General features: G+C 46.3%; 1 protein-coding gene across 1 annotated transcript; it reads right to left on the bottom strand.

The window, feature by feature from the left end:
- Positions 1–182: 182 nt before the first annotated feature.
- Positions 183–7,516, bottom strand: LOC116667350 (carbohydrate-binding protein AQN-1-like). The gene is made up of 5 exons (XM_032492057.1): positions 7,471–7,516; positions 5,035–5,068; positions 3,833–3,958; positions 1,857–2,044; positions 183–316 (listed from the first exon to the last, which is right to left on the bottom strand). Exons 1-5 carry the CDS (start codon positions 7,514–7,516, stop codon positions 183–185), a joined length of 528 nt encoding a protein of 175 aa, XP_032347948.1.
- Positions 7,517–12,094: the final 4,578 nt, after the last annotated feature.

Below are 12,094 nucleotides of genomic sequence, written 5' to 3'. Positions count from 1 at the left end.
AAAAATAAAACTTTATCCTGGAGGCAGGGATGCATAGAAGGGCTTTCAGCAGGAAGTGGATACGGAGTCTGACTGTGTTTTAGATGCCGGTGCTGGATGGTAGAGGGTGAACTGGGACAGACCAGGATGGAATCTTTCCTAGAATCTTCACCATCAGCAAAGAAAATCCACCTCCAGAGAACTCACTTGAGAGAAGGAGATCCCAGCGTGACATCCTGAGTTGGCCTCATCAGCATGGTCCAGACGGAGGTAGCCTCGTTCCTGAGGAGTCGATGACCCTGCCCAAAGTCTGTGAAGACACCCTCTATTTCCCGAACTTTCCAAAGAGAACAAAACGACATGGAGGACAGATCAGGGTCTTCCCAGGCCTATGGAATTGCAGTCATTCGGGGGACATTATGTTTTGTGATCCTCCTAACATCCCGGCCTCAGATAAAGTGCAACATAGAAAACCTGAGTCTGAGGATCCCAAAATGTGAGCTTTGTGTTTACTCTTTTCAGAACTTTTTAAGCGTTCCCGATGAGATACAATTTATAGTTGGCTAGAGGGAATCAGAAGAAATTTAACACATCTCATCAAATATTGTTTATCATCAACCACATGGCCAGAAGCTTTAGCAGAAAGTCAGGCCAACATCTCTACTCTGTGTTTATAGAGCTTTTTCTTGTGCTGGTGAGAGAAATAGCAAATAGACAGCACTCCTGTCCCAAGACAGACCTCAGACAAATGAGAATCCTTCTCATTTAAAGATCTTCAGAGGAGTTTCAATCAGTCTCACTGATACATGAGGCTCCAACCCTGTGAAATGAGAACTTTCAAACTAAAAACAAACAAATAAAAAAAAAAATCCAGGCTCAGGTAAAGAGGATTTATTCAAAATGATTCTAGCAGTAAGTAGAATGATCCGACCACAAGATTGGCAAACATCTGAAACTCAGGAGTAAGAGATCTTCCTTTGCAGGAAGAGACAGAGGCTGAAAAGTACGGAGGGGAGGGATGGGCTGAGCAGGGGTGATCTGACAGGTGACCAGGAGATGTCTCTCCCCATAGTCAGCTGATTCCAGAAGAGTCTCCAAGGAAGATTGTTCTCATTTGCAATTCTTGTACACCCTTAGGCTGGAGGCCAAGACTAATCCTCTGTGGAATGGCAAGCAGCTTAACTAGAGTTTAGTTAAGTCAAATTTCACAAGTATTCTCCTCCAGTTAATAAGTAGGGGGAGAGTTCACCTGATCATTGATGACATAAAAGAAACAATTTTGAGGGACTGTCTGGTTTGCCCTAGGTTTTACATATATACACATATGCATATATATGGATACACATATATATTTGTGTGCATAAATACTTGCATAGCACACATAATACACATTTCATGTAGTATACGGTCCATATACACATTCTTCTGTATACTATGTATCTGCTACACACCTACATATCTGCTAAATATGTGTGTTTTGTGTATGTACTATGTGTATAATACTATGTGTATTACACATTTTAAATAAATACACTAAAAACGTCTAAGATTTTATAAGACCAAGAGAGGGAAATTTTATATTTGAGAACAATATGGACACAATCGAATGGAAAGGTAAAATTTGTAAGACAATTTTCAGTTTGGGTTTTCCCAACCCCAAGATCTGGGGATGCAGAAATGTTGGAACAGAGCTGGTGGATGCTTCCGGAGAGGCTCGCTGGGTCACAGTGACTCTCGCCCACTCAGTGATGGTCAAGTAGAACTTTGATTCAACCTGATTTCAACATTCATGTAAATAGCCGCATGTCCAACTCGCCACACAGCCACGCACGGACAGGAGACAGAGCAAGAGGAGGCACCCTGCCCATCCTATCTACCTTTCGTTTCACCGTAGAAATATACATTAAACTTAGATGCTGGGTAGTTGGATTTTCTGTAGTACTTGATGGTCATGACGTTGGAAGAAGAACAATAGGAGAGGCCATAACCTCCACAGATCTTCCCATAGCTCCTAGACCCTGGCAGTCCGTCTTGGATTTCCATATAATCTTCATTACAGCTGAGGCTATTGGGGCAGAAGGAAAGGCAGACATCAACGTTTGGAATCATGGTCCCTCCTGCAGGCAGCCTCCCCGACCTGGGCCTGCACACAGTCTCACAGCTTTGCTCATGAGACATTCCAGGCCTGGTGCCACAGGGAAGGAGAGTCATCATTCTAAAAAAAAGGATGGTCACCCAAGACCCTCCCACCTCCACCAGAGGACTTCCCATGCACCTGGGCTGCAGGTGACTGCCTCATCTCCTGGGATCCAGGGAAGTCCAGGCAGGACTTTGGGCTCAGGAGCCACTGTCCTTCAGGCCCCTCAAGCATCACAACAGAGACAACCCTGTGGAATGTTTCCTTGGGCAACAGCCACTGTGTCAAGTGAGGGGCCCAGACAGGAGTGTGTGATGCCACTCCAGTTTCACCCTCCGCATCCCTGTCAGATGGGGCCCCGCAACCCCAGCTTGGCCTCCAGGCCCAGCAGATGGGGGAGAGGCATCCATCTCCACCTCCTGTGGGCAAAGTTCACCTCGAATTGTCACAGTCCTGCTGAGGGCTCCCGTCTCTTCTAATCAAGACCTGATCCCCACCCTGTCATCCTCACTCGGCCACCAGCATGTCTCCCACACAGGAGGGAGGCTGGAGCCTCTCTGTGTTAAAATAGACAAAAAAGGCACATCTCACACACTTGGCATCCTTTATACTAACTTGCTCTTAGACTGATTCCTTCCTTGGTGCCAAGGACAGTGAGAACCAAAACAAATGTATGTAAAAGTCAAATGGACAATAAGGGGGAAATTTGAAATAAATCATCTCTCTGACCCTTATAGAAATGGTGATGCAGGAAGTGCTGGGTTATGGTTTGCATAGATGGTCTAAGCCCTAAAGTGAGGCAGGCATCTCTAGGTTGTCGTCCTCCCACAGAGATGCTCCTGCACCTAGCGGGAGTCCTGAGCTGGTAGAAGGTCTGGAAGGGAGGGTCCCAATTACAAATGACATCACTCATCTCAGCCACCACACCCCATGTGTGGCTTGTTCCACAAATGATAGAAATGTGGCTCCTGCGGTAAAATCTACGAAGACTAACACACTATAGGAATGCTGTAACTTATTGCTACATTGGAAATGCCCTCTGGAGATTTTATACATCATTTATTTTTGAAACTTTTTATTCATTCTTTTGTTCATTCATTCGCTAAGTAGTTTTTTAAAAAGTCTCCCATTCTAGGAGAGACAAACACAGACATAGGCAGGAATGATGTTATGTTTTAAATATCACCCAGAGTCTCCCACGGGATGATGGATGGGGCACAAATCAGAGAAAGATCTGTCCTCCTGTGGACAGAGTCAGAAAAGAGGTTTCAGGTGTGATGGATTTCCTCCAGCAAAATCAGGAAATACAAAATGAGGTCCCTATGCAGCAGGCAGGTGAGTCTGGAAGAGGTGGAAGGATGCATTCCAGGCAGAGGGGATGGTGTGAGCAAAGGCTCGGAGCTGCCCAGTGGTCTGGTGGGTCCACAGCTCCGTGTGTGATGGCTCAGCTCAGAGAGGGGTAGAGGGGAGAAGAGATTAGAAAGGAGGCAAGACCCAGCTGTATCATGAAGACATTTGAAGTCCATTTAAATAAGAGTAAACTTTATTAAGATGGCAGGGGGCCACTGAGGGGTTCTCAGCAGGGAGTGAAACGGTGTCAGGATGTATTTAGATGTGTGTACCGGATGGTACACGGGGAACTGGAAGAGGCCAAGATGGACATCTTCCCATAACACCATAATATCAGCAAAGAAAGCTCACACCCTTAGCACTCACTTGAGAAATGGTGTGGCCACTGCAACTCTCTGACCAGGTTTCATCAGAATGGTCCAGGTGCAAACAGTTTTTGGCCCCATGTAGTTGAAGAACCTCCCCATAGGGTCTGTAAGGACCCCCCCACAGCTGGTGTACTCTGCAACAGAAGAAAGGATGCCAAGTGCCCGGAAGCAGCACCAGGCCCATGGAGGGCGGTGTCGTCCTGGGACCCCGCAACATTAGTGATTTTCCTAACTTTGTATTTCCCTCAAATCGCAACCCAACATCCAGACCCAGGCGTGATGGCCCACAGAAAGGGGGATTTTATTATTTACTCTTCTAAGAATTTTAAAGGGATCCGTACTCGTTACTACAGCTAGTTTGCATAAGCGTAAAAATAAATTTAACACTTCTTCACCAAATAAATCTCTATCATCAACAGTGTCACCAGACTGGAGATCAGAGTGGACACATCACCTCATTTCTGTCTCCCTGAAGAACTCTTCCTGGTGCAAGCCTGAGAAATAGCTAATAAGTGGTTCTCATGCCCCCAGAGAAGCCTGACTTGCCAAAAACAGGAGAACCCATTCATTGTAAAGACCTGAAGGGAGGGGTTGGACCTGCTCAGGGATGCCTTAGGCTCCAAATTTGCATAAGGATGAAAACACCACTCTCCTCAGGGAGGTGCAGGCTCTGACGAGCACATGTTTGTAAGGGGCTCAGCCAGTACCGGGACCAGGACATCACTGGGCAACACAGTCCACCTAGAGTCGTCCTGCCTCCACAGGCAGCTCTTCTTCCCTCTGACCCGACTACTCGCGATGCCCTCCTGTCCTCTCCCTTCGATGCTCTCGTTTCTGACCCTGAAGACCTGGCGCCCCTCAGCCCTCCAGACCTCAGCCATTTGGAGGAGGATCTGTCCTCCTGTGACACCCGCTCTGGGAGATGTGACCCTTTCTCCTTTCCCGAGTCAGGCTGCTCCTGAGTTTGGAGGAGGTGGTGGGGTGGAGAGGAGGGACAGAAAGGGGGTCTACAGAGGTCTGGAGAGACTTAATTAGGGACTGCCAAGACTGGAGCAGACTGTTAGGTACAGATACCACATTCCTTTGGCCAGTGGTGTTCCTGTCCACAAGATTTCCTTCTGGGGAAGCCAGAAAGCTTTACTTTAACTCCAAGCATGTCTCTGTGTGAGGAGAGGAAATGGCGAAATAATATTGCCTGACTTACCTTTATTCCATATAGTTGAAAACACCGTGGCTGAAAGACACCAAAACAGAGCAACAAACTGAAAACTGGAAGTTACTGATGGATCAAAGTAAGAGAGTGCCAAGGGATGGGGCTGAGCACAAGCTGAGTGGTGTCATTATCCTCATCCTTGGGGGGCAGTCCTGGTCACATGGGGGAAGGGCAGCGGGAGGATCTGGCCCTCAGCCTTCAAAGACCAGCTCATTAAGCTGTGATCTCTTTACTCCTCTAGTTTCACTCAGTTAAACTATAATGTTCCCTCTGTGGAGCCACAGTCAGAAGTCAGCGATCAGGAAGGTGACCGACTTGTCCAGTTGACCTGGAAATTTCTGGTCTCAGCAGTGAATGACCCTTACCTAGGAAAACTCTGAGTCCTAGCCAAACCAAGACAGTTGGTCATCTTACTATGACCTGAACATTTCTTGTGCATTCTTTAATGAGACCAATGATGAATATGATGCTGGAGAAAACATATGAATAGAATTTTCAACTGAGGAGAAATGAACCATCTTAATTTATGGAATTAAGAATCAGGGGCCTGAGTCAGGTGCTTGGATCAAGGGCCCTGACTGCAGTCACACCCCCTACCAGGGCTGACCCGCCCTGTGGCTTATCCTCCTGATGTGAAGAGTGGGCACAACACAGCTCAGGAATCAGATGACTCTGGGTCACAGTCTTGTATGGATGGGAGCTGGATGGCTTTAGACAAGTTATTTACTCTCGTAAGCCTTAGTCCATTCATCGGTAAAATGGGAATTTAATAGTATCTGCCTCATTGGGTCCTGAAGATAATCCACACATAAAAGGCTCAGTGCCCAGCATAGGGGGTCTCCACTAAGTTACCTGCCATGTCAACATTTCAAGACATTCATTTTATTTTATAAACTAGATGTTATTTATTTCCTTAGTAAATAGAAATCAACAAATACTCTGGAAACTGTTTGACCATAAATGGCAACCAGGACACTGAGAGTCCATCTTCAGGTGGCCTTCCTGAACACTGAGGAAGTGTTGGTTTTGGGGAGTCCATCATTTCTGCTCCAGAAAATATAAATTGAGGATTGTCCTAAAGCAGGCCTCTCGTGCAGAACCCTAAAACACCCCCATCAGTTCTCCTGTCGGCTCTGGACTGGACCCACATTTACAGGGACCTCCTCTGGTCTAGAGTCCTAGGTCCAGGTCTTAAAAACAGAGAACATGTTGCCGCTGAATGAGTTCAGAACATGTCACCCCAAAACATGCCACACTGCATACGGATAATTTGCACAGAAGGCACCTGAGGAACCCCAGATGGAGGAAGGGCTCTGATGTACCCATTTCTACTTGCAAACTCTCCCATGAGAATAGCGCCTGTCCTGCACCACGGAGAGAGGACACAGGAGACTGGGAGGGAGGCTGACGGGGATCTGTGCTCACACCCTGCCTGTCTCACCCTTTTCTTCCATTCAGCCCTGCACACAGCTCTAATCACCATCCACAATTGTCTGCAGGAGAGGAGAGGAGAGGGTCTAGTGATGGGGCAGCCCCTGACCTGAAGTGTGAGGAACGAAGACGAGCATAGGAGAGGAAATGAATCTAGCCCAAGGAAGGAGAGAGGGGGCAGAGATGAAAGAGGAACTGGAGGAGAAAGGAAGAGAGAAGGAGGAAAGACAGAACTGAACAGAAAGATGAACAATGGAAACATAGATCGAGGTTTCCCTGAAAAAACGAACGCCTTTTTCCCTCCCAGCATCCGGAATCAGAGCTGGTCCCCCTGGTGAATTCACTGCAGTCCCAGCGCCCAGCCCTCTGTAGGGCGAGTGCCTCTCCCACCAGGACACCCTCAGCCCCTGCTGGGAGCTGCTGTTTCCTGCTGTTCATTCCTGAACCTGTGTTGCTGCCATGTCTCAACCCTCAGGGGCAGAAGCAGAACACCCCGATCTCCTCTGCAGATTAACCAGGGACCCCTTTTTCCTCGTGGCTGCCCCCTCCAACTCAAGTCAAGCCAGGGCCCCACGTCTAGCAGCTACCCAGTCACACACCAAGAACTTGTCCAAGGCGAAACCATGCCTGATTCATCTCTTCCATATCTGATCTGAGCCCTGGCTGCCAGGCAGTACGTCCCAGGGTACAATTACTTAAGACAGGAAGGAGGTGGGGAGGCAAGGAGGCCCAGGGAACACATAGCAAAATAGAGACAGAGGAGCCCAGAAAGTGTTTTAAAATTAAGGTGACCTCAGCCCCAAGTCACGGCCATTCTGTCCCACCCCTCCTCCGTCAGCTCAGGATGAGCGAGGTGGCTTGTTGGAGGGGGACATCTTGCAAACTGTCACTCACTGAGCTTCTTTGTACAGCAAGCCACCTGTACAGAATCCCTATGCTGGACAGGAAGCAGAGAGGGACCCAGGAGCCGGGGACTCGGGGCCAGGCTTTACCTGTACTGAGCAGCAAGGCCCAAGGGATGGCGCGGGACAGCTTCATCTCAGCAGGCCTGGCAGCAGCCCCAGGAGCGAGCCTGGCCCTGGGCCCGGGCTATATAGACAGCTGCTGCCACCCGGTCCCCGCCCCTCCCCCTGGGGCCCAGGCCAGCAGCGCTGCAGGAGCTCAGGGCCCCGCGGGAGCCCTGGTTCTAGAGGGAAGGGCGGGACCTGCTGTCAACCACTCGTCTCCCTCAGACTCTCCCTGTGTCCTCTCTCACCTGGACTGGGAAGCGTGGCCAGTTTCTTCTCCTCCTCTCCTCTGTCTGTGGTCCTGGGTGAAGGGTGACAAGTTGGCCACAGGCCACCAGGACCTCCTGTTTGGGGACCCTCCCGCCTAGGGTTAAGGTCCAGCACTTCCACCTCTATGAACCTGCGTAAGCCTCACAACAGCTTGGACAGGGGAGGAACGGGGACCCAGAGACCAAGGGACAGGCCCACGTCACAGGGTGACAGTGACAGAACCAGGATGAGGTCTGACCTCCTGGCTGCCTGGTGTCTCTGGGAGCCCTCTTGTGTCACTCGGGGCAAAAGCACTTAAACAGCCCCAGTCTGATCCAGGTGAGACTCAGAGCTGGGGGGGTGGGGCAGGCAGCTGTGGTACGTATCAGCCCGTGTGTGGGCATGTCCCCAAGGAGGACACGTGTACATATGTCCAGTTTCCTTCTATATTTATGGTACCAAGACCACATGGCTCAGTCCAAGGGGAGTGTTATTGTTACAATAACTCAGCAGAAGCCCCTGTTGAAGACAGACTTTCCCAACTGATCATGAAGAGTTTCCACGTGACCCAGCACTGCTCTAGGTATTTACTCAAGGAAATGAAAACGTATGTCCACATAGATACTTGTACATGAATGTTTACAGCAGCATTATTCATAAGAGACAAAGGATAGAAATAACTCAAATGCCCATCCGCTGATGAATGAATCAAGAAAATGTGGTCTGTCTGTACAGTGGAAGTTATTCAGCCACAAAAAGGAACGGCAGCCCCACTGCCTTCCAAGGAGTGTTACTCATTCAAACCAACCATGAACACGTGACTGTCCATTTCCCTGAAATCTAAACAACTCTGGGTTTTACCAAATCTTTCAAAATTCCTTGCTCATCAAATATGCTAGAAATAATATCTAAATTTTTAAATGTGCATTTCTCTAACTACCAGTTGGTTTGGTCTGTTTCCATGTTTCTAGTTCAGTTGCAGCTCTTTTGTGAAATGCCCGTTCACATTTATCATTTGGCCAATTTTCTGTTCCTGTTGCATCACTCATCTTTTTCTTACAGATTGTAGAAAACTTCCTGTCCTCTCCAACCTATGTCTTTCTTTTCAGAGGCCCCAGTGGGTTCACAATGTGAAGTTCACATTCCACTTAGGTACAACACAGGGAAACAGTCTTGTGCCATCTGATCACTCAGAGCTCTCTGGCTGATGAATAAAGGAGGAAGCCAGCTGAGAAGTTTTCTCTCGCTCAGAATACGAGGCTAAATCTGCTTCAGCGATTAAGCTCCCTGCCTATTACTACTAGAATTTGCCATGTTTCCTCACAGTTCTCCTTCAATTTAGAATCTCCCTTTCCTAATCTTTGCAAGATACCCCTTATATCCCTTGTCCCCAAAACACTCCCTGGCCCTGGTCTGCGGGGAGGACAAAGGGTCTCCCCAGTTGGGTAAATGTCCAGATGGAGCAAACAGGGGAACCACGGGGAGAAGGCAGCTCCTCATCCTCCATCCCAGCCCAAGGAGCCTGCCTGCAGCTCTAGCGTGTCAGGCCTGCTCCTCCCAGCAGCGTCTGAGCAGGGCTGTGGCCGCCTGGGGAGAAAAAGCAGGCACAGTCCCTTTGCCAGGGGACACTCAGGAATCAACGTCCTAGGTTCCTAAAGTCACAACATCCTCTGGAGGACATGTATAGATTAACAGCAGCTTTTGAGCATGTGTGGTCCCCAGATGTTTGGCCCTTAAATTCACATCTAGTTCCTGAGGGCCCTGAACCAGCCTGGATTTTCCCCTTCTAGGCTCCTCCCTGTGCATGGCCCCCTGCACATCTTTCCTCTTCTCCATGAGATGCAGTAGTTGTGTCCACTTTGCCCCTGAGTGTCCTCCACCTCATCAGAGCTTCCCAGCCACTCTCCTTCTATACCGTTCCGTGGATGGGTGTCCTCACCTCCCCAGAGGCCAGGGTTTTATTCTCAGGGAAGAGTGAAGGGTGTGTTGGGCAGTGTGTAAGCTGCCTCCCCAGCATGGATTCCCTCTGTGTTGACAGAGAACCACAATTTTATTCAGTTTCAATTCCCCACTGCCTGTCCCATGGACCTTGGGAGAAGTTGACTCCAGAAGTTTTCTAGCTTCTGATGACTACCCCTGGTGGGTGAGGCGAGTCTAGAGTCTTGTTCAGGCTTCCTGGCAGGAGGGGCTGGTGTCTGCTGACTGATGGGTGGAACTGGGTCTTAGCCTTTTGATGAGCAGGGCCATGTCTAAGGCCATGTCTAAAGACAACTGTGAGGTCAGAGAGTCTTTAGGCAGTCTGTCTGCTGATGGTTAGGGATATGTCCCCACCTAGTTAGTTTTTTGGCTTGAGGAATCACAGAAATGGAGCCTGAAGGCTGTTGGGTGGGGTTAAGTCTCAGTGCTAATGTCTAAGCAGTATGTCAGCTACCAGAAAACTACTAGAGCTCATCACTGAATTCAGTAAAGTTGCAGGATACAAAAAACAGAAACCTGTTGCATTCCTACACACTAACAACAAGAAATTAAGGAAACAACCCCATTTAGTGCTGCATCAGAAAGAATAAAATACCTAGGAATAAATATATCTGAAGGAGGCAAAGGATCTATACCCAGAAAATGATAAGATACTATGAAAAAAATTGAAGATGACACAAACAGATGGAAAAATACACCATGATCTTGTACTGGAAGAATCAATATTCTTAAAATGACCATACTACCCAAGGTAATCTACAGATATAATGCAATCCTTATCAAATTACCAATTTGCATTTTTCACAGGACTGGAACAAAAAAAGTTCTTTTAATTTGTGTGGAAACACAAAAGACCCCAAATAGCCAAAACAATATTAAGAAAGAAGAACAGAACTGAAGGAATCATGCTCCCTGACTTCAGACTATACTACAAAGTTACAGTAATCAAAAGAGTATGGTACTAGGACAAAAACAGACACATAGATCAATGGAACAAGATACAAAGTCCAGAAATAAACCCATGTACTTATGGCCAATTAATCTACAACAAAGGAGGCAAGAATAGACAATGGAGAAAAGAAAGTTTCTTCAGTAAATGATGCTGGGAAACCTGGACAGCTAAATGAAAAAGAATGAAAGTAGAGCATTCTCTAACAGCATATACAAAAATAAATTCAAAATATATTAAAGTCCTAAATGTAGTGCTGGATACTATAAATTTCCTAGAGGAAAACTTAGGCAGAACACTCTTTGACATAAATTGAAGCAATATTTTTTTCAAACCAGCTCCTAGGGAAATGGAAATAAAAGCAAAAATAAACATATGGGACTAATTAAGCTTAAGAACTTTTGCACAGCAAAGGAAACAATAAACAAAACAAAAAGACAACCCATGGACTGGAAGAAAATATTTGCAAACAATGCAACAGACAAGGGATTAATTTCCAAAATATAGAAATAGCTCACACAGCTTTGTATAAAAAAAAAAAAAATGAACAACCCAATTAAAAAAAGTGGTATAAGACCTAAACAGACATTTCTCTAAAGAAGACATCCAGATGGCCAACAGACACATGAAAAGATGCTCAATATCACTAATTATTAGAGAAATGTAAATCAAAACTACAATGAGATATCATCTCACACCATTCAGAATGGCCTTCATTAAAAAGTCTACAAATAATAAATTCTGGAGAGGATGTAGAGAAACAGGAGCCCTCCTGTTGTTGGTGAGAATGTAAATTAGTGCAGCCACTATGGAGGATACTATGGAGGTTCCTTATAAAACTAAAAATAGACTCATTATACTAACAAGTAATTCCATTTGGGGCCATATATCTGGAGAAAACTATAATTCAAAAAGACAAATGCAGCCCAATGTTCATAGCAGCACTATTTACAATAGCCAAGACATGGAAACAGCCTAAATGCCCATTGACAGATGACTGGATAAAGAAGTTGTGGTATATATATATACAATGGAATATTACGCAGCCCTAAAAAAGAATGACATACTGCCGTTTGCAGCAATATGGATATATGTAAGAACTATCATATTAAGTGAAGTAAGTCAGACAGAGAAAGACAAATATCATATGATGTCACTTATATGTGGAATCTTAAAAAAAAAAAAGATACAAATCTTATTTACAAACCAAAAATAGACTCACAGAGATAGAAAACAAACTATGGTTACCAAAGGGGAAAGGGCATTGGAGGGATACATTAGGACTCTGGGATTAATAGATACACATTACTATATATAAAATACATAAACAACAGGACCTACTGTATAACATAGGGAACTATACTCAATTTCTTGTAATAACATATAATGGAAAAAAATCTGAAATATATATGTGTTTGTATAACTGAATCACTT

The sequence above is a fragment of the Camelus ferus genome, chromosome 11 (assembly GCF_009834535.1).
Source record: "Camelus ferus isolate YT-003-E chromosome 11, BCGSAC_Cfer_1.0, whole genome shotgun sequence".
Lineage (NCBI taxonomy): Eukaryota > Metazoa > Chordata > Mammalia > Artiodactyla > Camelidae > Camelus > Camelus ferus.
Note: the sequence above shows the minus strand (reverse complement) of the source record. Positions and strands in the feature narration are given on the sequence as shown.